Consider the following 27,233-nt stretch of genomic DNA (forward strand, 5'->3'; position numbering starts at 1 on the left):
TTAGAACAAGTCTTTATCCAGCTTCACGTTCAGCTCGTGTAATTATTATGAAATTCTTGTAAAAACACAGAGAAATCCACATTCAGACCATCAGGAAGCTGAATTTTAAACTGTTGTCATTGGACAAAATGCTGCAGGGCACTAGATGCACAGCAAGATCCCACGAGCAGCAATGTGATGATAGCCAGATTTCAGTCCCCAGAAAGAGCGAATCCCTCTTGAAACTGGGAACAAGCTGTTGATTCTTTCTCACCATTTCAAATAACGACAAATCACATTGCTGTGTGTGTGGCATGTTTTTTATTTATCAAAGGTTTAAATGGAGAAGGCAAGTGTGAAACAGAGACAGAGAAGAGAAAGCATGGGGGGAGATAGAGACACAGGGAAATAATGTGGAGACAGAGAGAAAGCTCAAACCTACAGTAAAATGAATTAAAATGGGCACTGTGCATCTTATTTCACTGTCAGCTTCAACGCATTGCCCAAAACACCAGCAAACCTCACAGACAGGGCTGGAAGGAGCAAGTGGCTAATGGGTCTCCCTTCCTGAGGCTGCTCCTTTCACCCCAGGCTTTCAATCTGTATAAAACACCAGGAGCCCTAATCCATCATGAAATGGTTAACCCAGGGCCCCAAAGAGGAAATTAAACCTCAGGCTAATAAACAGACACAACTCACGTGGGCCCTTTGGGTGCAGCCTGTGGACAAGGCCTCAGTCCGTCCCCTCTGGAGGAAGCTCCTGTCCAAGGATTCCGCCTCACAGACTTTCCCTCTTTTCATCTTCACCGTGCAGTTTTCAGAATGATGTTTCCTGAAGGCAAGAGGGAAAGAAAGAAAATTGATTAAAAGGCATTGTTAAACAAAATAGCACAGCAAGAGCCCAGGAATTGCCCTCGGTTACACAGACACTCTCTCAGCAACACCCAATTACAGACAAATCACAGTTATAAACCGAAGGATAAAGAGTTTGAGACAGCAACCTCCACCTCTATGTGTGTGTGTCTGTCTCTCTCTGTATCTTTCTCCCTGTCTCTGTATCTCTCTCTGTCCCTATTTCATTTGGCCCCCAATCTCTCTCTCTCTCTCTTTCTCTGTCCAGATCTGCTTTTGTCCCTCTATCTCAAATGTAATGTTGACTGAAAATAGCTGTGAAATATTTCTGTCTCACCATTTAAACCAACAACAAATCACCCAGCTGTGTGTTGCTTTAACTATTCAAGGTTTAAGTAGAGAGACAGAGGGAAAGAAAGCTGGAGAGAGATAGAGAGAGAAATCGAAGCTCAGAACTTCAGTAAAATGAATTGTTTGAATGGGGAACATTTGACACTCAGTGAACTGTTTAAGTGTTCATCACTATTGCAATGTTGGAAACACTGCATGCCATTTGTGCACAGCAAGATCCCACAATTTCATTTCGCCCTCCAGTTCGCAGCACTGCCCAAAACACCCGCATTATTGGGGAATTATACCGGCTCCTAATTCCAGGCCTTCAGGAGAGCTTTACACACAATGAATTCACTTCTAAAATGCAGTCACTGTTACAATGCAGGGAATTCTGCAGGCAAGCTGCACACAGCAAGATCCCAGCAATGGTGACACTTCAACATTCAGTCCACCAATGTTTTGTTTGTGGATTACTCTCCCTCTCTCTCTCGCTCTCTCTCTGCGTTTAACCTGCCACCTTCAGCTGTTTCTCACTCTCCCTCTTTTTCTCTCCATCTGTTTCTGCCTCGGTGTTGTAATGTAGGAATTGATGAAGGGAATGTATGCACAGCAGGATCCCACAATGTGATAATAGCCAGATATCCCATCACAGTCCTCAGAAAATTCTAAACTCCATCTTTAAATGTATAACAAGCCTTTATAAAGCTTCATGTTCCCCTCAGGAGCAGTTGACGCTCAATGAATTAATTTTTAATATGGTTCTCAATGTTTCAATGCAGGAAATCTGCAGGCAATCTGTGCACAGCAAGATCCCAGAGGCAGCAATATGACAATATGCAGGTAATCTGTTTTTAGTGATGTAAGTTTGGAGATCCCAGAGGGAGGAACATTCCTGCTGTTTGAAAATCACAAACACCCCTCTTCCTGTCTTTCTCCTGCTCCCTCCCCCCTGCACCCCATCCACATTTGTTTCTTTTTCTCTCGATCTGGGATTTAATCTGGATTGAAACGTCCTCTGAAGTGTTTCTGTCACCGTTTAAAATAACCACACGTCACATTGTGGCTCCTATTGATTAATGGTTAAAATAGAGACAGGGCAGGGGGAGAGAAAAGCAGAGGAAGATGGAGAGAAAACACATCGAAATCCACACTCAGACCCTCAGGAAACTGAATTTTAAGGTGTCCTCATTGTTGGAATGTAGGAAATGCTGCAGGGCACTAGATGCACAGCAAGATCCCACAAGCAGCTATGTGACAATAGCCAGATTTCCCCTCAGTCCCCAGAATGGGCGAAACTCCCTCTTTAAACTGGGAACGAGCCATTTGTGCAGAGCAAGATCCCACAAGCAGCAGGGTAATAACAACTGGCAACCCCTTTCATTCCCTCCATGTTTCCCTCATTCCCTGCGTCTCTCTCCGTCCTGTTACACTCATTCAGAGAGAGACAGAGAAATCCACTCTCAGAACACCACTCTCATTTCAAATGGCTGCTGCACATTTCATTTCACCATCAACTTCACGGCAAGGCCCAAAACATCAGCATTATTCGTGAATTATACCAGCTTCAAGCTCAGGACTTTAATTCCAGGTCTTCAGGAGAGCTTTACACACAATGAATTCACTTCTAAAATGCAGTCACTGTCACAATGCAGGGAATTCTGCAGGCAAGCTGTGCACAGCAAGATCCCAGCAATGGTGACACTTCAAAATTCAGTTTACCAAGATTTTGAGTGTGGATTTCTCTCTCTCTCTCTGTCTTTCTCCATCTTTCTCTGCCTTCTCTCCCTCATCTACACTCCGCCTGTCTCTCTCTCTCTCTGATTTACCTGCCACCTCCAACTGTTTCTCTCTCTCCCTCTTTTTCTCTCCATCTGTTTCTGCCTCAGTGTTGAAATCTAAGAATTGATGCAGGAAATGTATGCACAGCAGGATCCCACAATGTGATCATAGCCAGATATCCTATCACAGTCCTCTGAAAATGCTGAACTCCATCTTTAAACTTTTCACAAGCCTTTATACAGCTTCAGTTTAGCTCTTGTAATTATTGGCCCTCAGGAGCAGTTGAGAATCAATGAACTAATTTTTAAAGTGGTCCTCACTGTTGCAATGCAGGAAACCGGTAGGCAATCTGTGCACAGCAAGATCCCAAAGGCAACAATATGCTAATATGCAGATAATCTGTTTTCAGTGACGTAAGTTTCGAGATCCCAGAGGGAGGGACATTCCTGCAGTTTGAAAATCTCAAACACCCCTCTCCCTGTCTTTCTCCTGCTCCCTTCCCCCTGCACCCCATCCACATCTGTTTCTTTTTCTCTCGATCTGGGATTAAATCCAGATTGAAACGTCCGCTGAAATGTTTCTGTCACCGTTTTTTAATAACCACACATCACATTCGATTCATAGAGAGATACAGCACTAAAACTGTACCTTCGGCCCAACGCTGACCATCAGCCACCCATTAATGCTAATCCTACATTCATGCCATTTCTCCCCCTCTCACAACCCCACCTTCCCTCCATTCTCCGACCACCTACCTACACGAGGGGCAATTTTTATAATGGCCAATTTACCTATCAACCCGCAAGGCTTTGACATGTGGCAGGGAACCAGAGCACCCGGAGGAAACCCACACGGAGAACTTGCAAACTCTGCACAGGCAGTGCCCAGAACCCAACCTGGGTTGCTGGAGCTGTGAGGCTGCGGTACTGCACTTAGCCACTGCAGGAAAGTCCCACCCTCTGCGATCCCGATACTTACATCACTGAAAACACATTATCTGCATATTATCATATTGCTGCCTGTGGGATCTTGCTGTGCACACATTGTGGCACCTATTGATTAATGGTTGAAATAGAGAAAGTGCGGGGGAGAGAAAAGCAGAGGAAGATGGAGAGAAAACAGAGAAATCCACAATCTGACCCTCAGGAAGCTGAATTTTAAAGTGTCCTCATTGCTGTGCAGGAAATGCTTAAGGGCACGAGATGCACAGCAACATCCCAGGAGCAGCAATGTGATAATCGCTAGATTTCAGTCCCCTGAAAGGGCAAAATTCCCTCTTTAAACTGGGAACAAGCTGCTGATTTTGTCTGACCATTTCAAATAACGACAAATCACATTGCTGTGTGTGGCATGTTTTTTATTTATTTAAGGTTTAATTGGAGAAGGAGAGTGTGAAACCGAGACAGAGAACTGAAAGCATGGAGGGAGATAGTGACACAGGGAAAGAATGTGGAGAAAGAGAGAAAGCTCAGAACTACAGTAAAATTAATTAAAATGGGAACTGTGCATCTTATTTAACTGTTAGCTTCATCGCATTGCCCAAAACACCAGCAAACCTCACAGACAGGGCTGGAAGGAGCAAGGGGCAAATGGGACTCACTCCTGGGGCTGCTCCTTTAACCCCAGGCTTTCAATCTGTTTAAAACTCCAGGAGCCCCAATCCAACATGAAATGGTTAACCCAGGGCCCCAGAGAGGAAATTAAACCACAGGCTAATAAACAGACACAACTCACGTGGGCCCTTTGGGTGCAGCTTGTGGACAAGGCCTCAGTCCGTCCCCTCTGGAGGAAGTTCCTATCCAAGGATTCCTCGTCGCAAGCTTTCCCTCTTTTCACCTTCACGGTGCAGTTTTCAGAATGAAAATTCCTCAGGGGAAAGAAGGAGAAAAAAATTGGATTAAAATACAAAGCGAGGACATTTTTAAACAAAATTACATAGCAAGAGCCCAGAGTTTCCTCTCTCAGTCACACAGACAATCAGCAATATTCAAATACAATCAAATCACAGTTATAAACCAGATTGAGACAGAGAGAGCACACACACAGATGCACAGACACACACACTGAATCAGACTGGGGAATGTGTCCACTCTCTCCAGAGAGAGAATGAAAGGTGGGTTTTGTGATTGGAACTGAGATCTTCAAACCCAGTTTATATCCTGACTGAGCTGTTTGCAAACTCCACCCCTTGAGCCTCTGACATGTTGGGCTGTCTCTCAATCTCCTGCCTCAGGGGCGGGGGAGGGGGCCTGTCCATTGATATGTTAATCCCAGGACAGCAATGCTTTCAGCCATCTCTTAGTTCATTTTAAACCTTTAATTCTTTCCCTGCAGTTTCAAAATATCAAACACTGATCCAACCCTCCCCCCTCAAACCCTCACACTAAACCCACAAAAAAGACAGAGGTGCAAGGGAAGAGCCAACTGTGAAACAGCCCCGACAATCAAATTTCTCTGCAGCACCTGTGGAAGAGCTTGTCACTCTAGAATTGGCCTTAAAAGCCATTCCAGGCGCTGCTCCACAAACCACTGACCACCTCCAGGCACTTACACATTGTCTCTCGAGATCAGGGGCGGCACAGTGGCGCAGTGGTTAGCACTGCAGCCTCACAGCTCCAGCGACCCGGGTTCAATACTGGGTACTGCCTGTGTGGAGTTTGCAAGTTCTCCCTGTGTCTGTTTGGGTTTCCTCCGGGTGCTCCGGTTTCCTCCCACATGCCAAAGACTTGCAGGTTGATAGGTAAATTGGCCATTATAAATTGCCCCGAGTATAGGGAGGTGGTAGGGAAATATAGGGACAGGTGGGGATGTGGTAGGAATATGGGATTAGTGTAGGATTAGTATAAATGGGTGGTTGATGGTCGGCACAGACTCGGTGGGCCGAAGGGCCTGTTTCAGTGCTGTATCTCTAAACTAAAACTAAACTAAACAGGAGGCCAAAGAAGAAACCCACAATACAGGACTGGGCAGATAATGGGGATTGTTACTGAGGTTGTGTTTGGGGATTTTTACTGACATCAGTGTGGATTTTAAAGTGTGTCTCCCCTTCCCTCACATCTAAAGTTTCTCAGTGTTGTTGTTGTGTGTTGACAGCTTTTCCAGTGTCCAGTCCCTTTCAACTTTTAATAAAATCTGTGGAACACAAATAAATGTAAAGTTTCTCCTGCAAGCTGTTTTGTCCTCCCTCTTTCACTGTCATTCTCTGTCACTGCCCTATCTCTCTCTCTGTCTCTCTCAGGACTAGGCAGACACTGGGGATTGTTATTGACGTTCTGTTGGTCATTTTTACTGACATCAGTGTGGATTGTAAAATCTGTGTGTGTGTGTGTGTGTGTGTGTGTGTGTGTCTCTGTGTGTCGCTTTATGTATGTGTCTGTGTGTGTCTGGATGTGTGTGTGTGAGAGACAGATAATATCAGAGTCACCTCGCTACATCTCTATCTCTCCTTCTCTCTCTGTTTTTCCTTCTCTCTCCCTCTCTCAATCCACCTCTCTCATAAAAACATAGAAAATAGGAGCAGGAGCAGGCCATTCGGCCCTTTGGGCCTGCTCGGTCATTCAATAAAGATCATGACTGATGGTCTAATTCAGTACCCTGTTCCCACTTTCTCCCCATACCCCTTGATCCCTTTGAAATTAAGAAATATATCTCTCTCCTCCATGAATATATTTAATGACTTGGCCTCCACTGCCTTCTGCGGTAGAGAATTCCACAGGTTCACCACCCTCTACCCCATCCATCTCTCCCCCTCTATCTCCGTCTCCACCATCTATCTCCCTCTCCCCCACTATATCCCTCTCCCCCCTCTTTCTCCCTCTCCCCCTCTATCTCCCAATCCTCCTCTATCTCCGTCTCCACCCTCTATCTCCATCTCCACCCTCTATCTCCCTCTCCCCCCTCTATCTCCCAATCCCCCTCTATCTCCCTATCCCCCTCTATCTCCCAATCCCCCTCTATCTCCCTCTCCCCCTCTATCTCCCTCTCCCCCCTCTATCTCCCTATCTCCCACTATCTCCCTCTCCCCCCTCTTTCTCCCTCTCCCCCTCTATCTACCAATCCCCCTCTATCTCCTTCTCCACCCTCAATCTCCATCTCCACCCTCTATCTCCCTCTCCCCCCTCTATCTCCCAATCCCCCTCTCTCTCCCTCTCCTGCTCTCTCTCCCTCTCCCCCTATATCTCCATCTCCCCCCTCTCTCTCCCTCTCCCCCCTCTATTTCCCTCTCCCCCCTCTATCTCCCTCTCCCCCCTCGATCTCCCTCTCCCCCTCTATCTCCCTCTCCCCCTCTATCTCCCTCTGCCCCTCTATCTCACACACCCCCTCTATCTCACACACCCCCTCTATCTCACTCTTCCCCTCTATCTCACTCTCCCCCTCTATCTCACTCGTCCCCTCCATCTGTCTCTCCCCCCACTATCTCACACACCCCCTCTATCTCACACCCCCCCACTATTTCACACACCCCCTCTATCTCCCTCTTCCCCTCTATCTCACTCTCCCCCTCTATCTCACTCTCCCCCTCTATCTCCCTCTCCCCATCTATCTCCCTCTGCCCCTCTATCTCCCACTCCCCCTCTATCTCACTCTCCCCCTCTATCACACTCTCCCCCTCTATCTCCCTCTCCCCCTCCATCTCACACACCCCCACTATCTCACACACCCCCTCTATCACACACACCCCCTCTATCTCACACACCCCCTCTATCTCACTCGTCCCCTCTATCTCACTCTCCTCCTCTATCTCACTCTCCCCCTCTATCTCACTCTCCCCCTCTATCTGCCTCTCCCCCTCTATCTGCCTCTTCCCCTCTATCTCACACTCCCCCTCTATCTCACTCTCCCTCTCTCTCTGTCTCTCTCACTGCCTCTCTCTCTACCTCTTCCTGTCTCTCTCTCTCTTTCTCTCTCTCTCTCTCTCTCTGTCCATGACTCTGTTTGTGTCTCTCTCACACCATTTCTCTCTCTCTGCCTCTGTCTCTCTCTCTGTGTCTCAGTTTCCCCAATCTCTCACCATCGGACAGTCCCGTCATCCCGGAAACAAGTCTGGTGAACCTTCATTGCACTCCCTCTCTGGCAATAATATCCTTCCTAAGGTAAGGGGACCAAAACTGCACACAGTATTCCAGGTGCGGTCTAACCAAGGTTCTATGTGATTGAAGCAAGACTTCACTACTCCTGTACTCAAATGCTCTTGTGATAAAGACTAACATACCATTAGCCTTCTGAATTGCATTCTGCACCTGCATGTTAGTTTTCAGTGACTTATTGACGGGGACACCCAGGTCGCTTAGCACATCTACGCTTTCTAATCTCTTACCAGTTAATAAATACTCAATTCCCCCATCCCGGGTGTGATCAGATACTCTGCCCCTTCGGGAACGATTTCCTGCCCCTCCAACAGCTTGTGCCACTGCCCTATTTATCGGTGTGTTTGACCCTTCTGATGATGTTGAATTTGTTAGTGGCTTTTCTCCTTCTGAAGCTGTTGTATTTGTTAGATTTTTTTAGTCCTCGGGAAGCTGTTCTTTTCCTGTTGAAATTGTTGCATTTGTTGGTGTTTTTTCCCCTGTTGAGGTTGTTGTTGCATTTGTGGTTGTTTATTCTGCTGTTGAGGTTGCTGTTGCATTTGTTGGTGTTTTTTCTCCTGTTGAGGTTGTTGTTGCATTTTTCGGTGTTTTTTTTTCTCAAGTTTAAGTTGTTGTTGCATTTCTTGGTGCTTTTCCTCCTGTTGAGGTTGTCGCGGAATTGATTTGAAAATTACGTTTGCTCACACTGATCGGGATGAGAAGCTACATTCAACTGAACCCCAGGACCCGTTTCTCTGTCACGTTTAAAGCACTAACCTTGCATTAGTGAGGTGTCAATCTCTTACATTAATGTCCCAGTGCTGCTGGAACATAAAATGGCCACCGTGAACAAACCTAAAATGGCAGACTGATGTTCTGAGAGAGGAGGGAACGAGAGACAGACAGACAGACAGAAAGAAAGACAATCTGTAACCTCATGGCCCGGCATATCCCCCACTCTACCATTACCATAAAGCCAGGAGACCAACCCCGGTTCAGTGAAGTGTGCAGGAGGGCATGCCAGGAGCAGCACCAGGCATACCTCAAAATGAGGTGTCAACGTGGTGAAGCTACAACCCAGGACTATCTGCATGCCAAACTGCGTAAGCAGCATGCGACAGACAGAGCTAAGTGATCCCAAAACCAACGGATCAGATCTGAGCTCTGCAATCCTGCCACATCCAGAGAAAAGGAGTGATCAGCATGAAAAGACTGCTGGAGATTTATGTTCCTGGTAATCTCTCCATCTCCACCTCTCTTTCCTCTGTCTTTTACTCTCTCAAGCCCTGTCTCACCTCTCTGTTCCTCCTTATCCATGTGTTACGAACACTGGACTTTGCCTTTCTCCCATCTTCACTCTTCATCTCTACTTCTCCCTCTGTTACCCTCTGAATCACAGTCTCTCCCTCTCCGTTACCCTCTGAATCACAGTCTCTCCCACTCCGTTACCCTCTGAATCCCAGTCTCTCCCTCTCCGTTCCCCTCTGAATCCCAGTCTCTCCCACTCCGTTACTATCTGAATCCCAGTCTCTCCCTCTCTGTTACCCTCTGAATCCCAGTCTCTCCCTCTCTGTCTCTCTCTCCCAACCTCTCTGTTTCTTTCTCTCTCTCTGGCTTTCTCCGTCTCTCAGTGTCTCTCCCTCTCTCTCTCTCTGCCTCTGTCCATGACTCTGTCTCTCTCACACCATCTCGCACTCCCTCTCCCTGTCTCTCCCTCTCTCTGCCTCTCCATATCTCTCTGTCTCCTTCTTTTACTTTGCCTCTCCCTATCTCTCTTTCTCATCCTCTGTCCATGACTCTGTTTGCATCTCTCTCTCTCTCTCTCTCTCTTTCCATGACTCCATTTGTGCCTCTCTTACACCATCTCTCCCATTCTCTCTGTCTCTGTCTCTCTCTCTCTCACTGGCTCTCTCTCTCTCTGTCTCTCTCTCTCTGTCCCTCCATCTTTCCTTCCCTCCCTGTCACTCCATCTCTCTCCTTCTCTCTCTGTCTCTCACTTTGTCCCACCATCTGGCTTTCCCTTCCTGACACTCCCCCTCTCTCCTTCTCTCTCTGTCTCTGCCACTCTCTCTGTCTCCCTCTCTGTCCCTCCATCTGTCTTTCACTCACTGTCTCTCCGTCTCACTCCTTGTATCTCTGTCACTCCCACTCTCTCTCTGTCTCTCTCTCTCTCTGTCCCTTCATCTGTCTTTCCTTCTCTGTCGCTCCCACTCTCTCCATCTATCTCTCCTTCTCTCTCTGCATCTCTCTCTGTCTCTCACTCTGTCCCTCTGTCTGTCTTTCCCTCTCTGTCACTCCCTCGCTCTCCTATCTCTGTCTCTCTCTCTCTATCCCTCCATCTGTCCTTCCCTCCCTGTAACTCCATCTCTCTCCCTGTCTCTCTCAGTCTGTCACTCCATCTGTCTTTCCCTCTCTGTCCCTACACACTCTCCCTCTATCTCTGACTCTATCGCTCTCTGTCTTCCCATCTGTCTTTCCCTCCCTGTCACTCCCTCTCTCCTTCCATCGCGGCCTCTCTCTCTGTCTCTCCAACTGCCCTTCCCTCTCTGTCTCTCCCACTCTCTCCTTCTCTCTCTGTCTCTGCCTCTTTCCATCCCTCCATCTGTCCTTCCCTCCCTGTTACTCCATTTCTCTCCTTTCTCTGTTTCTCACTCAGACCCTCCATCTGTCTTCCCCTCTCTGACACTCCCTCCCTCTCCTTGCCACTCTCTCTATCTATCTCTCTGTCCCTCCATCAGTCTTTCCCACACTGTCACTACGTCTCTCCTTCTCTCTGTCTCTCCCTCTCTCTCCTTCTCCCTCTCACTGTCCCTCCATCTGTCTTCCCCCCTGTCACTCCCTCTCGCTCCTTCTCTCCCTGTCTCTGCCACTCTCTCTGCCACTCTCTCTGTCCCTCCATTTGTCTTTCCCTCTCTGTCACTCTCTCTCTGTCACTCCCTCTCTCTCCGTCTCTGCCACTCTCTTTGTCTCTCTCTCTGCCCCTTCATCTGTCTTTCCCTCTCTGTCACTCCTCCTCTCTCCTTCGATCTCTGTCTCTCTCTCTCTCTGTCCCTCCATCTTTCCTTCCCTACCTGTCACTCCATCTCTCTCCTTCTCTCTCTGTCTCTCACTTTGTCCCTCCATCTGACATTCCCTTCCTGACACTCCCCCTCTCTCCTTCTCTCTCTGTCTCTGCCACTCTCTCTGTCTCTCTCTCTGTCCCTCCATCTGTCTTTCCCTCTCTGTCTCTCCGTCTCACTCCTTCTATCTCTGTCACACCCGCTCTCTCTCTGTCTCTCTCTCTGTGCCTCCATCAGTCTTTCTTTCTCTGTCTCTCCCTCTCTTTCCTTCTCTCTCTGCCTCTCTCTCTGTCTCTCTCTCTGTCCCTCCGTCTGTGTTTCCCCCCCGTCACTCCCTCTCTCTCCTTCTATCGCTGTCTCTGTCTCTCTGTCTGTCCCTCTATCTGTCTTTCCCTCTCTATCACTCCCTCACTCTCCTATCTCTGTCTCTCTCTCTCTATCCCTCCATCTGTCCTTCCCTCCCTGTAACTCCATCTCTCTCCCTGTCTCTCTCTGTCTGACCCTCCATCTGTCTTTCCCTCTCTGTCTCCCCACTCTCCTTCTATCTCTGTCTCTCTCGCTCCCTGTCTCTCCAACTGCCTTTCCCTCGCTGTCTCTCCCACTCTCGCCTTTTCTCTCTGTCTCTGCCTCTCTCTATCCCTCCATCTGTCCTTCCCTCGCTGTCACTAAATCTCTCTCCTTCTCTCTGTCTCTCACACTGTCCTTCCATCTGTCTTCCCCTCTCTGACACACCCCCTCTCTCCTTCTCTCTCTGTCTCTGCCACTCTCTCTGTCCCTCTCTCTGTCCCTCCCTCGGTCTTTCCCTCTCTGTCACTCCCTCTCTCCATCTCTATGTCTCACCATCTCTCTCCTTCTCTCTCTGTCTCTGCCACTCTCTCTGTCTCTCTCTCTGTCCCTCCGTCTGACCTTCCCTCCCTATCACACCATCTCTCTCCTTCTCTCTCCGTCTCTCACTTTGTCCCTCCATCTGTCTTTCCCTCTCTGTCTCTCCCTCTCACTCCTTCTATCTCTGTCTCTCACTGAGTCCCTCCATCTGTCTTTCCCTCTCTGTCTGTCCCTCTCCCTCCTTCGCTCTCTGTCGGTCCATCTGTCTTTCCCTCTCTGTTTCTCCCTCTCTCTACTTCTCTCTGTCTCTGCCTCTCTTTCTGTCTCTCTCTCTGTCGCTCCATCGTTTTTTCCCTCTCTGTCACTCCCTCTCTCCTTCTCTCTGTCTGTCTCTCTGCCCCTCCATCAGTCTTCCCCCCCGTCACTCCCTCTCTCTCCGTCTCTCTCTCTCTATCCCTCCATCTGACCTTCCCTCCCTGTCACTCCATCTCTCTCCTTGTCTCTCTGTCTCTCACTTTGTCCCTCCATCTGTCTTTCCCTCTCTGTCTCTCCCTCTCACTCCTTCTATCTCTGTCACTCACTGTGTCCCTCCATCTGTCTTTCCCTCTCTGTCTCGCCCTCTCTCTCCTTCTATCTCTGTCTGTCCATCTGTCTTTCCCTCTCTGTCTCTCTCTCTCTCTGTCCCTCCATCTGTCTTTCCCTCTCTTGCACGCCCTCTCTCTCCTTCTATGTCTGTCTCTCACTTTGTCCCTCCGTCTGTCTTTCCCTCTGTCATCCTCTCTCTCCTCTCTCTCCATGTCCCTCCATCTGTCTTTCCGTCCCTGACACTCCCTCACTCTCCTTACATCTCTGTCTCTGCCTCTCTCTCTGTCTCTCCATCTGTCTTAATAAAAGCAAAATACTGCGGATGCTGGAAATCTGAAACAAAAACAAGAAATGCTGGATTCACTCAGCAGGTCTGGCAGCATCTGTGGAAAGAGAAGCAGAGTTAACGTTTCGGGTCAGTGACCCTTCTTCGGAACTGACAAATATTAGAAAAGTCACAGATTATAAACAAGTGAGGTGGGGGTTGGGCAAGAGATAACAAAGGAGAAGGTGCAGATTGGACCAGGCCACATAGCTGACCAAAAGGTCACGGAGCAAAGGCAAACAATATGTTAATGGTGTTTTGAAAGACAAAGCATTAGTACAGATTAGGTGTGAATATACTGAATATAGAACGTCAGCAAGTGCAAACCTGAAGAAAAACAACCTGAAAAAAACAGTGGGTAAGCAAACTGAACAAACTAAGATGAAATGAAATAAATGCAAAAAATGTAAAAAGGAATGCAAAAAAAAGGAAGAAAAAGTAACTAAAAATGACTAAAAATGAAAGTAAAGTGGGGGGCTGTCATGCTCTGAAATTATTGAACTCAATGTTCAGTCCGGCAGGCTGTAGTGTGCCTAATCGGTAGATGAGATGCTGTTCCTCGAGCTTGCGTTGATGTTCACTGGAACACTGCAGCAATTCCAGGACAGAGATGTGAGAATGAGAGCAGGGGGGAGTGTTGAAATGGCAAGCAACCGGAAGCTCAGGGTCCTGCTTGCGGACTGAGCGGAGATGTTCCGCAAAGCGGTCACCCAGTCTGCGCTTGGTCTCCCCAATGTAGAGGAGACTCTCTGTCCCTCCATCTGTCTTTCCCTCCCTGTCACTCCCTCTCTCTCCTTCTCTCTCTCTGTCCCTCCATCTGTCTTTCCCTCCCTGACACTCCCTCTCACTCCTTCTCTCTGTGTCTCTCTCTTCTGCTATCACTGACACGAGCAGAGCGACAGAGGGAGGGAGGGTTAGATATGACGGCAGAGAGAGGACTGTAGTGAGGGACAAACGTGGACAGAGAGAGATTGTTGAGGTGGGTGAAGAGGATAATGTAAGATATATTAATTTGATGAAATCCTTCACTGCTGTGTACACAAACATATTTGAGATAGGTATGGAGAGAAAACGAACATCGGGAGAGGGAGGAATGCAGATGAAGTTGGGGCCCAGGCGGACACTTTTGATGATCCAGAAAGAAAAGCCTTCATTTTAAATATTCAGCAAGCTATTCCACTGTGGTAGCCATCACACCCTCATCATATTGTTTGTGGAAATTTGATGCTGGCTTATAGGTTAATTTGTAAACCTGTCATTGATAGATACTTGTTAACCAAATGTATTAAGAGATAAGGGGCAAAGGTAGGATATGGTGTAAGTTTGATCACAGATCAGCCATGATCTCATTGAATGCTGGAACAGAGTTGTGTGATTAAATTACCTCCTCCTCTTCCAATATCCCCTGTTAAATATCCTACTTTCTCGGTCAGTCACCCTGTCAGTCTTTGTCTCTCTGTTTCTCTCTTTCTGTCTCTCTCTCTGTCTCTATCGGATAGTGTAGAGTGAGATTCACTCTGTATCCACCCCATGATATTCCTGTCCTGGGAGTGTGTGATGGGACAGTGTAGAAGGAGCATTACTCTGTATCTAATCCATGCTGTACCTGTCTGGGGAATGTTGATGGGAGAGTGCAAACAGAGAGGTCTGGGACCAGGGTCCTCATGGGGAGGACTTAATGGTGACTCCTAATTGACCAGTTGGCAATATTGGTGCTCCAGGGATGAAAGGGTCATTGGCTGAGTGGATACGACATTGGCTGAGAGAGTGCACAATGGTTGTTTCAGACTGGAGGGAGGTATTCAGTGGAGGTTTATATTAGGACCACTGCTCTTTTTGATATATACCAATGACTTGGACTTGTGTTTTCAGGGCATAACTTCAATGTTTGCCAATGTTTGTGACATCTTCAATGTAATAAACCGGGAAGGGACTAGTAGCAGTCTTCAGGAGGATAGAGGCAGTCTGGTGAAATGGAACACACAAGAACAAATTAATTAGGAGCAGGAGTAGGCCAATCGGCCCCTCAAGCCTGCTGTGCCATTGAGTGGCTGATCTGATTGTGAACTCAACTCCACTTTCCTGTCTGCATCCCATAACCCTTGACTCCCTAACTGATAAAAAATCTATCGACCCCACTCTGAGAGAAACACATTTCTCCTCAGCTCAGTTTTAAATTTGACGTCCCTAATTTCTAAACTGTCTCCCCTAGTTCTATTCTCCCCAACAAGGGGAATCATCCTCTCAGCATCCACCCTGTCCAGTCCCCTCGGGACCTGAGATGATTCACTCAGATCACCTCTCATTCTTCTAAACTCCAGTGGGTATAGACCCAACCTGTTCAACCTTTCCTCATAAGATAACCCCTTCATCCCAGGAATCAGCCCAGTGAACCTTCTCTGAACTACTTCGAATGCAATTATGTAATTTCTTCAGTAAGGAGACCAAAAGTGTCCACAATCCTGCAGATGTTGCCTAACTTATGCCCTGTACAGCTGTAACAACACCTCCCTACTTTTATATTCTATTCACCTTGCAATAAACAACAACATTCCATTTGTCTTCCATATCACACGCTGTTGCTACATGGTAACATTTTGTGATTCATGTACCAGGACACCCAGATCCCTCTGTACCGTACAGTTCTGCAGTCTCTCTCCATTTCAATAATATACTGATTTTTATTCTTCCTGCTAAAGTGGACAAGCTAACATTTTCGCACATTGTACTCCATCTGCCAATTTTTTGCTCACTCACTTAACCTATGGAAATCTCTTTGGAGACACTTTATGTCCTCTTGACAGCTTACTATCCAACCGATCATTGGACAGACACAGGGCAGGTTAACTTCAATGCTGAGAAATGTGAAGTGATGCATTTTGGAAGGAAGACTGAGTGATATAAACTAAATGGTACAATGTTAGAATGGGCGACAGGACAGGGAGATCTGGGATTTCATCAATGTTACCTGTTCTACCCAAAAGTTCAGTTTGGTGCTTGGAATCTGTGAGTTGAATTTAGCTTCATCCTGAAAAGTGTTGGCAAACGTGTTTGGAAATGTGTCAAAAGCTGTTTCCATTCAGACATTCCTGCATTGTGGAAGTGTGAGCTATCTTTGCAGAGACAGGAAATAAAGTTGTTTGAAGGGACCTGCAGGTTTTGGTTGATGCAATAAGGTGAGAAATTGAATTGTGTCCCATGCAGATACACAGAATTGAAGGTCTTTACACAGCACCACATGAAGTAGTTTACCAATGTCTGACAAACTTCAAAGACTTCAAACACATGGAAGAAGAAGGGAAGGGAACAATATACAAAACCTGAGACAGTCAGATAACAGCAGTCGGAAAATGAATCTCTTTTTATGGGTTTTAATTTGAAGGCCTGAGCTGATGATTGAAAAAGTAGGAGTTCAAATCCCACGCTGGGCTGTTGTGAATTTGAATTTTGTTTTTTCTAAAAATAAACATAAATGTAGAATTAAAAAACCTCTAGGATGAAATGATTCACTCCTGTCTACTCGTGCAAAGCCCGTGAGTGTGTCAGTTTGGCTGTATTTATTCACGATTTAAGATGATGTGGTAAAATGCAACATTCCCAAGTTTACCAATGACACAAAAATAGACAGCATTGTAAGCAGTGTGGCTGGAAGCAGAACAATGCAAAGAGATATCTGAAGTGAATGGGCAAAACTGTGGTAGATAGATTTCCATATCTGTTAAAAAGACTAGAACAGAGTACTTTATAAATGGTGAAAAGATAGAAACACTGGAGTTCCAAAGAGACTTGATGGCTCTGTGTCCATTTGAGTGCAGCGCAGATTTACCAGAATGATAACTGGACTCCAAGGGTTAAATTACAAGGTATTATTACACAAACTAGGAATTTATTCCCTGGAATTTAGGAGGATCATGTTGATTTGATCAAAGTTGTTGAGATATTAAGGGGATCTGAAGGGGTAGTTTGCGAGAAACTATTTCGGCAGCTTTGGAATAGATGAACAGGAGTAGGCCATTCAGCCCATCGAGCCTGCTCCGCCGTTCAATACTATCATGGCTGATCATCCACTTCAATGTGTTTTTCCCAAACTATCCTCATACCCTTTATGTCATTGGCATTCAGCAATCTGTCAATCTCTGCTTTAAACATACTCAATGACTGAGCTTCCACATCCCTCTGGGATAGAGAATTCCGAAGATTCACAACCCTCTGAGTAATGAAATTTCTCCTCATCTCTGTCCCAAGTGGCTTCCGCCTTATTTTGAAATTATGTCCCCCGGGTCGAGACTCCTCAACCAGGAGAAACATCTTACCTGCATCTACCCTGTCTATCTGTAAAATTACCCCAGGGTTCCCACACAGCCTGTCTCCCCGTCCCCCTGCTTCGAAAGTCTCTCAGGGTCTCCTGGCACTTTCTATCTCTCTGCTTCTGTCTCTATCCCTCACTATCTCTCTGTTCTCTCTCCATTTCTATCTCTCCCTATGTCTCTGTTACTCTACCTCAGTTCCTCTCTCTCTGTCCATCACTCTCTTGCACCATGTTGGTTATCATTGGGGGTCGAGTTAAATCACAGACAAAATAAACACTTCACCTGTCTGCCCCGAAATAAATAGCAAAATTTGTGGCTATTTTATGTCTGTGTTCAGACTTGATCACAGTGATGCAGACAGCAAAATTTATTACATGATGGGATGCTGCAAATCGATTTACACTCGGACTGTCTGAAAAACTACTTGAAAAGAATTATTCACAAGTCTCGTCCAACTTAACGACAGATTTGACCCGATAAGGTAATAAATGCCAAAAATCTGGAGTTTTTTAGAATACGTTGAGCTTTACTCTGTCTGGCTTTCAGAAATTAAACATTACACATGCTCTGCAAGATTAATGATTATACATAGGTTAGGTTACATAGAATTTTGGAAGAACTAACAAGGCTAGGGAATATCCAATGAGAACCTAAATTGTAGTTCCAGTGTCCAGGCTGTTGAGAGTAGTGAGGTAGGGGATAAGGTTACAGGGACGCAAGAGGGCACTGGCAAGCAAGACCTTGGTTTAAAGTGGGTCTACTTCAACGCCAGGAGCATCCGGAATAAGGTGGGTGAGCTTGCAGCATGGGTTGGTACCTGGGATCCTGATGTTGTGGCCATTTCGGAGACATGGGTAGAGCAGGGGCAGGAATGGATGTTGCAGGTTCCGGGATTTAGATGTTTCAGCAAGAACAGAGAAGAGGGTAAAAGAGGGGGGGGGGTGTGGCATTGTTAATCAAGGAAAGTATTACAGCGGCAGAAAGGACGTTTGAGGACTCGTATACTGAGGTAGTATGGACCGAGGTTAGAAACAGGAGAGGAGAGGTCACCCTGTTGGGAGTTTTCTATAGACCTCCGAATAGTTCCAGAGATGTAGAGGAAAGGATAGCGAAGATGATTCTCGACAGGAGCGAGAGTAACAGGGTAGTGGTTATGGGGGACTTTAACTTTCCAAATATTGACTGGAAATACTATAGTTCGAGTACTTTGGATGGGTCTGTTTTTGTCCAGTGTGTGCAGGAGGGTTTTCTGACACAGTATGTGGACAGGCCAACCAGGGGCGATGCCACATTGGATTTGGTACTGGGTAATGAACCCGGACAGGTGTTAGATTGAGATGTAGGTGAGCACTTTGGCGATAGTGATCACAATTCGGTTAGGTTTACCTTAGCCATGGGCAGGGACAGGTATATACCGCAGGGCAAGAATTATAGCTGGGGGAAAGGAAATTATGACGCGATTAGGCAAGATTTAGGATGTGTAGGATGGGGAAGAAAACTGCAGGGAATGGGCACAAACGAAATGTGGAGCTTATTCAAGGAGCAGCTAATGCGTGTCCTTGATAAGTATGTACCTGTCAGGCAGGGAGGAAGTTGTCGAGCGAGGGAGCCGTGGTTTAATCAAGAAGTTGAAGCGCTTGTCAAGAGGAAGAAGGCGGCTTATGTTAGGATGAGACGTGAAGGCTCAGTTAGGGCGCTTGAGAGTTACAAGCTAGCCAGGAAGGATCTAAAGGGAGGGCGAAGAAGAGCAAGGAGAGGACACGAGAAGTCATTGGCGGATAGGATCAAAGAAAACCCTAAGGCTTTCTATCGGTATATCAGGAATAAAAGAATGATAAGAGTTAGAACAGGGCCAATCAAGGATAGTAGTGGGAAGTTGTGTGCGAAATCAGAGGAGATAGGGGAAGCGTTAAATGAATATTTTTCGTCAGTATTTACAGTGGAGAAAGAAAATGTTGCCGAGGAGATTACTGAGATACAGCCTACTATGCTAGATGGGATTGAGATTCACAAGGAGGAGATGTTAGCAATTTTGGAAAGAGTGAAAATAGATAAGTCCCCTGGGCCAGATGGGATTTATCCGAGGATTCTCTGGGAAGCCAGGGAGGAGATTGCAGAGCCGTTGTTGTTGATCTTTATGTCGTCATTGTCGACAGGAGTAGTGCCGGAAGACTGGAGGATAGCAAATTTAGTCCCCTTGTTCAAGAAGGGGAGTAGAGACAGCCCTGGTAATTATAGACCTGTGAGCCTTCATTCGGTTGTGGGTAAAATGTTGGCAAATGTTATAAGAGATAGGATTTATAATCATTTTGAAAAGAATAAGTTCATTTGCGATAGTCAGCACGGTTTTGTGAAAGGTAGGTCGTGCCTCACAAACCTTATTGAGTTTTTCGAGAAGGTGACCAAACAGGTGGATGAGGGTAAAGCCGTGGATGTGGTGCATGTGGATTTCAGTAAGGCGTTAGAGAAGGTTCCCCACGGTAGGCTATTGCAGAAAATACGGAAGTATGGGGTTGAAGGTGATTTAGAGCTTTGGATCAGAAATTGGCTAGCTGAAAGAAGACAGAGGGTGGTGGTTGATGGCAAATGTTCATCCTGGAGTTTAGTTACTAGTGGTGTACCGCAAGGTTCTGTTTTGGGGCTACTGCTGTTTGTCATTTTTATAAATGACCTGGATGAGGGTGTAGAAGGGTGGGTTAGTAAATTTGCGGATGACACGAAGGTCGGTGGAGTTGTGGATAGTGTCGAAGGGTGTTGTAGGGTACATGGGGACATAGATAGGCTGCAGAGCTGGGCTGAGAGATGGTAAATTTAGTTTAATGCGGAGAAGTGTGAGGTGATTCACTTTGGAAGGAGTAACAGCAATGCAGAGTACTGGGCTAATGGGAAGATTCTAGGTAGTGTAGATGAGCAGAGAGATCTTGGTGTCCATGTATATAAATCCCTGAAAGTTGTTACCCAGGTTAATAGGGCTGTTAAGAAGGCATATGGTGTGTTAGCTTTTATTAGTAGGGGGATCGAGTTTTGGAGCCACGAGGTCATGATGCAGCTGTACAAAACTCTGGTGAGGCCGCACCTTGAGTATTGCGTGCAGTTCTGGTCACCGCATTATAGGAAGGATGTGGAGGCTTTGGAAAGAGTGCAGAGGAGATTTACTAGGATGTTGCCTGGTATGGAGGGAAGGTCTTACGAGGAAAGGCTGAGGGACTTGGGGTTGTTTTCGTTAGAGAAAAGGAGGAGGAGAGGTGACTTAATAGAGACATACAAGATAATCAGAGGGTTCGATAGGGTGGATAGTGAGAGTCTTTTTCCTCGGATGATGATGGCAAACACGAGGGGACATAGCTTTAAGTTGAGGGGTGAAAGATATAGGACAGATGTCAGAGGTAGTTTCTTTACGCAGAGAGTAGTAGGGGCGTGGAACGCCCTGCCTGCAACAGTGGTAGACTCGCCAACTTTTAGGGCATTTAAGTGGTCATTGGATAGACATATGGATGAAAATGGAATAGTGTAGGTCAGATGGTCGGCGCAACATCGAGGGCCGAAGGGCCTGTACTGCGCTGTAATGTTCTAATTAAAAAAAAAAATGGTAGGACCATAGGAAATACCGAGTGTCAGAGGGATCTTGGTGTACTTGTCCATAGATCACTGAAGGCTGCAGCGCAGGTAGACAAGGTGGTTAGGAAGGTATATAGGATACTTGCCTTTATTAGTTGAGGCATAGAATATAAGAACAGAGAGGTTATGATGGAGCTATATAAAACACTGGTTCGGCCACAGCTGGAGTACTGTGTACAGTTCTGGGCACCACACTATAGGAAGGATGTGATTGTACTGGAGAGGATGCAGAGGAGATTGACCAGGATGTTGCCTGGGCTGGAGCATTTCAGCTATGAAGAGAGACTGAAAAGGCTGGAGTTGTTTTCCTTAGAGCAGAGAAGGCTGAGGGGGGACCTGATTGAGGTGTACAAAATCATGAGGGTCATTGATAGGTTAGAAAGGAAGAAACATTTTCCTTTAGTGGAGGGGTCAATAACCAGGGGGCATGGATTGAAGGTAAGGGGCAGGAGGTTTAGAGGAGATTTGAGGAAAAGATTTTTCACCTGCAAAGTTATTGGGTGATTTGATGAAGGTTGGGAAAATAATAAGGGAAACTGATGGGGTGGACTGAGAGTAAATATTCCCACTGGCTGCGGAGTCAGGAACTTGGGGCATAGTCTAAAAATATAAAGAGTGGCCACTTTGACTTCATACCATCGTGTCGTATGTACATTCTCACATATAGCAGGTATAGCAGCACATATATAACAGGATAGCAGGTATAACTGTAGGTATAGTATTCAGCTTTAGTTTAGTTTAGAGAAACAGCACTGAAACAGGCCCTTCAGCCCACCGAGCCTGGTCCGACCATCAACCACCCATTTATACTAATCCGACACAAATCCCATATTCCTACCACATCCCCACCTGTCCCTATATTTCCCTACCACCTACCAATACCAGGGGCAATTTATAATGGCCAATTAACCTATCAACCTGCAAGTCTTTGGCATGTGGGAGGAAACCGGAGCACCCGGAGGAAACCCACGCAGACACAGGGAGAACTTGCAAACTCCACGCAGGCAGTCCCCAGAATTGAACCCGTGAGGCTGCGGTGCTAACCACTGCGCCACTGTGCCGCACAATTCAGCTGAAAATTGATCAGTTACATTGTTATTTCACTCCATATTTACAGTACAGACGGTACCTTACTGTTGTAATCAAGTCATATAGTGTCTATTCATCCCACTGGGGCAAAATGTCACTGGCTCAACATTCTCACCAAATACTAAAGCATTCCACAATGCAAGACTCTCAAATTCAACACAAGTTTCCTTTTCTGAGTTTCGATGGTCTGTTCTGATTCTCTGAGGGATTACTGATGCTTATCCTCCACATGAGCAGTCGTCCTAATCCCGTGTGCCTGTCCTGCTCCCAAACCCGGCATCCGCTTACATTAAGGCAAATGATACAGGAGCGTCTCAGTGACTGAGGCAGGTGAGTCTTGAGGGTGAGCCAGGGACAGTGAGTGACCCGGGTTAATCCAACACTCCAGGGACAGTTTAAACGGAGCTTTACTCTGGATCTAATCCTTGCTGTACCTTCTCTGAGAGTGTTTGATGGGGCAGTGCAGACGAGGAGAGTTATTCCTACCCCATTTTAAATATAGAGAAGTGAATATCCAAGAGATCGTTTTAAGTGTGATGTGGGTTTCTGCCTCTACCATCCTTTAGAGTCATAGAGACATACAGCACTTATACAGGCCCTTTGGCCCGCCCAGTCTGTGCTGGCCATCAACCACCCATTTTATACTAATCCTTTCAGGCAGTGAGTTCCAAACACCCACCAGCCACTGGGTGAAGAAACTATTGATGTGTTTCGTTCAGTTAAGTTTGATGTCAATGTTTCCCCAGGATGCTGACGCTGGGGGAGTCAGCGATGGGATAATGCTTTGAATGCCAAGGGGAGGTGGTTGGATTCTCTCTTGTTGCATATGGTCATTGCCTGGCACTTGTGTGACGTGAATGTTACTTGCCACTGTTCGGCCCAAGCTTGAATGATGTCCGGGTCTTGGTGCATGTGGCTATGGATTGCTTCATTATCTGAGGCAAAATACTGTGGATGCTGGAAATCGGGAAACCATCGAGCTGAATCACTACCTCTGTTTCTCTCTCCACAGATGCTGCTTGACCTGCTCAGTATTTCCAGTATTTTCTCCTGTGATATCAGCTGAAGATGGTTGAGCCTCGGACACTACCATGAGGAACTCCTGCAGTGATGTGCTGGGACTGAGATGATTGACCTCCAACAACCGCAACCATCGTCCTTTGTGCTCGGTAAGACTCCAACCAGCGGATTCCTACTGACTTCAGTTTTACTCTGTCTCCTCGATATCACACTCGCTCAAACGCTGCCTTGATGTTAAGGTCAGTCTCTCTTCCAAGTAGCAGACAGGAGTGAATCGTTCCCTTTGACCCGTTGTACACTGAACAAGCTGTGCTTCTTCACAGCCTGATACTGGACTGTACATGGCCGATTAATGTAGCCCATCAAACACTCCCAGAGCAGGTTCAGCACAGCTTAGGAATAGAGTATAGTTCCTTCAACATTCTTTTTCTGTCTTCCTCTCTTTGTCTCTCCCTCCTGCTATCTCTGATACGAGGAGAAAGACAAAGGGAGAGAGCGTTAGATATGCAGACAGAGAGAGTGTTCTGGAGAGGGACAAGGTTGGAGAGAGTGAGATTGCGGGGTCGATTGAAAGGGAGAATGTAAGAGAAATTAATTTGATGTAATCCTTCACTGCTGTGTGCACAAACATTTAAGAGATAGGTATGGAGACAGAAACATCGGGAGATATGTCTGTCTTTCTCTCTGTCTCTCCATTTATCTTTCCCTCTCTGTCTCTCCCACTCTCTCCATCTCTCTCTGTCTCTCTCTCTGTCCCTCCATCTGTCTTTCCCTCTCTGTCTCTCCCACTCTCTGCTTCTCTCTCTGTCTCTCTCCCTGTCCCTCCATCTGTCTTTCCCTCTCTGTCTCTCCCTCTCTCTCCTATCTTTGTCTCTCTCTCTCTGTCCCTCCATCTGTCTTTGCCTCCCAGACACTCCCTTTCTCTCCTTCTATCTCTGTTTCTCTCTCTCTCTGTCCCTCCATCTGTCTTTCCCTCCCTGTCACTCCCTGTCTCTCCTTCTATCTCTGTCTCTCTCTCTCTATTCCTCCGTCTGTCTTTCCCTCCCTGACACTCCCTTTCTCTCCTTCTATCTCTGTTTCTCTCTCTCTCTGTCCCTCCATCTGTCTTTCCCTCCCTGTCTCTCCCGGTCTCTCCTTCTATCTCTGTCTCTCTCTCTCTGTCTTTCCATCTGTCTTTCCCTCCCTGTCACTCCTTCTCTCTCCTTGCATCTCTGCCCCTCTCTCTCTGTCTCTGTCTTTCCAACTGCCTTTCCCTCTCTGTCTCTCCCAATCTCTCCTTCTCTCTTTCTCTCTGCCTCTCTCTCTGTCTCTCTCTCTATCCCTCCATCTGTCTTTCCCTCTCTGTCTCTCCCTCTCTCTCCTGGTATCTCTCTCCCTCTCTCTCGAGCTCTCCATCTCTCGTTCCCTCCCAGTTACTCCCTCTCTCTCTTTCAATCTCTGTCTCTCCCTCTCTCTCCTTCTATCACTGTCTCTCTCTCTCTCTTTCCATCTGTCGTTTCCTCCCTGTCCCTCCCTCTCACTCCTTCCAACTCTGCCCCGCTCTCTCTCTGTCTCTCCAACTGCCTTTCCCTCTCTGTCTCTCCCAATCTCTCCTTCTATCTCTGTCTCTGCCTCTCTCTCTGTCTCTCTCTCGATCCCTCCATCTGTCTTTCCCTCCCTGTCACTCCCTCTCTCTCCTTCCATATCTGCCTCTTTCTCCATCTCTCCATCTGTCTTTCCCTCTCTGTCTTTCCCTGCCTCTCCTTCTTTCACTGTCTCTCTCTCTCTGTCTTTCCATCCGTCCTTCCCTCCCTGACACTCCCTCTCTCTCCTTCTCTGTCTTTCTCTCTCTCTGTCCCTCCATCTGTATTTCCCTCCCTGTCACACCCTGTCTCTCCTTCCATCTCTGCCTCTCTCTCTGTCTCTCCATCTGTCTTTCCCTCTCTGTCTCTATCTCTCTCTCATTCTATCACTGTCTCTCTCTCTCTGTCTTTCCATCTGTCTTTCCCTCCCTGTCACTCCCTCTCTCCTTCGATCTCTGCCCCTCTCTCTCTATGTCTCTCCAACTGCCTTTCCCTCTCTGTCTCTCCCAATCTCTCCTTCTCTCTCTGTCTCTGCCTCTCTCTCTGTCTGTCTCTCTCTGTCCCACCATCTGTCTTTCCCTCTCTGTCTCTCCCTCTCTCTCCTTCTATCTCTGTCTCTATCTCTCCATCTCTTTTTCCCTCCCAGTCACGCCCTCTCTCTCCTTCAATCTCTGTCTATCCCTCTCTCTCCTTCTGTCTCTGTCTTTCTCTTTGTCTCACCATCTGTCTTTCCCTCCCCATCACTCCATCTCTCTCCTTCAATCTCTGTCTCTCCCTCTCTCCTACCATCACTGTCTCTCCATCTGTCAGTCCCTCTCTGTCTCTGTCTCTCTCTCTCTCTCCTTCTCTCTCTGTCTCTCACTTTGTCCCTCCGTCTCTCTTTCCCTCCCTGTCACTCCCTCTCTCTTATTCTATCTCTGTCTTTCTCTCCGTCCCTCCATCTGTCTTCCCACCCCCACCCATCTCTCCATCTCTCTCCTATCTCTGTCTCTCTCTCTCTATCCCACCGTCTGTCCTTCCCTCCCTGTCAATCCATTTCTCTCCCTGTCTCTCTCTCTCCATCCCTCCATCTGTCTTTCCCTCCCTGACACTCCCTCTCTCTCCTTCTCTCTCTGTGTCTCTCTCTATCCCTCAATCTGTCTTTCCCTCCCTGACACTCCCTCTCTCTCCTTCCATCTCTGCCTCTCTCTCTGTCTCTCCATCTGTCTTTCCCTTTCTGTATCTCCCTCTCTCTCCTTCTTTCACTGTCTCTCTCTATCTGTCTTTCCATCTGTCTTTCCCTCCCTGTCACTCCCTCTCTCTCCTTCCATCTCTGCCTCTCTCTTTCTCTCTGTCCCTCCATCTGTCTTTCCCTCTCTGTCTCTCCCTCTCTCTCCTTCTATCTCTGTCTCTCTGTCTCTATCTCTCCATCTCCCTTTCCCTCCCAGTCACTCCCTCTCGCTCCTTCAATCTCTGTCTCTCGCTCTCTCTCTGTCCCTCCAACTGTCCATCCGTTCTTCCCTCGCTGTCACTCCATCTCTCTCCGTCTCTCTCTTGGTCTCTCCATCTGTCTTCCCACCCACCCCCATCACTCCATCTCTATCCTTCTATCTCTGTCTCTCTCTCTCTATCCCTCCATCTGTCCTTCCCTCACTTTCACTCCATCTCTCTCCTCCCTCTGTCTCTCACTCAGTCCCTCCATCTGTCTTTCCCTCTCTGTCACTCCCTCTCTCTCCTTCTATATCTGTCTCTCTCTCTCTATCCCTCAATCTGTCCTTCCCTCTCTGTCACTCCCTCTCTCTACTTGTATCATTGCCTCTTTCTCTGTCTCTCTCTCTGCTATCACTGACACTAGGAGAGAGACAGAGGGACGGAGGTTTAGATATGAAGGCAAAGAGAGGGCTGGAGAGAGGGACAAACTTGGAGAGAGACAGATATTGTTGAGTTGAATGAAGAGGATAATGTAAGATATATGAACTTGATTTAATCCTTCACTGCTGTGTACAGATACATATTTGAGATAGGTATGGAGAGAAAAAAAACATCGGGAGAGGGAGGAATGCAGATGAAGTTGGGGCCCAGGTGGACACTTTTGATGATCCAGAAGGAATAGCCTCCATTTTAAATATTCAGCCAACTATTCCACTGTGGGAACCATCACACCCTCATGATATTGTTTGTGGAAATTTCATGCTGGCTTATTGGTCAATGTTTAAACCTGTGATTGATAGATTCTTATTAATCAAAGGTATTAAGAGATAAGGGGCAAATGTGGGATATATGGTGTTAGTTAGATCACAGATCAGCACTGATCTCACTGAATGCTGGAACAGGGTCGAGGGGTTAAATTGCCTCCTCATCTTCCTCTGTCTGATGTTAAATATCCTACTTTCACTCTCAGTCACCCTGACTGTCTGTGTCTCCCTCTATTTCTCTCTGTCTCTCTCTCTCTCTGTCTGTTTCGGACAGTGTAGAGTGAGATTCACTCTGTATCCTCCCCATGATGTTCCTGTCCTGGGAGTGTCGGATGGGACAGTGTAGAAGGAGCATTACTCTGTATCTAATCCATGCTGTACCTGTCTGGGGAATGTTGATGGGAGAGTGCAAACAGAGAGGTCTGGGACCAGGGTCCTCATGGGGAGGACTTAATGGTGCCTCCAAATTGACCAGTTAGCAATTTCGGTGCTCCAGGGATGAAAGGGACATTGGCTGAGTGGATACGACATTGGCTGAGAGAGTTGTTGCAGACTGGAGGGAGGTATGCACTGGAGGTTTATATTCGGACCACTGCTCTTTTTGATATATACTAATGACTTGGACTTGTGTTTACAGGGCATAACTTCAATGTTTGC

The 27,233-nt window shown here is 47.0% G+C and overlaps 1 protein-coding gene across 1 annotated transcript in view; it reads right to left on the reverse strand.

Moving 5' to 3' along the window:
- LOC137362634 (putative uncharacterized protein DDB_G0282281) overlaps positions 1–27,233 on the reverse strand; it is a 70,243-nt gene that overhangs the window by 22,603 nt on the left and 20,407 nt on the right. Inside the window, exon 2 of the mRNA XM_068026984.1 lies at positions 8,380–8,668. Within this exon, the coding sequence (XP_067883085.1) occupies positions 8,380–8,668 (289 nt within the window). The remainder of the gene's footprint in view (positions 1–8,379; positions 8,669–27,233) is intronic.

This window comes from Heterodontus francisci, unplaced genomic scaffold, assembly GCF_036365525.1.
Source record: "Heterodontus francisci isolate sHetFra1 unplaced genomic scaffold, sHetFra1.hap1 HAP1_SCAFFOLD_452, whole genome shotgun sequence".
Classification (NCBI taxonomy): domain Eukaryota; kingdom Metazoa; phylum Chordata; class Chondrichthyes; order Heterodontiformes; family Heterodontidae; genus Heterodontus; species Heterodontus francisci.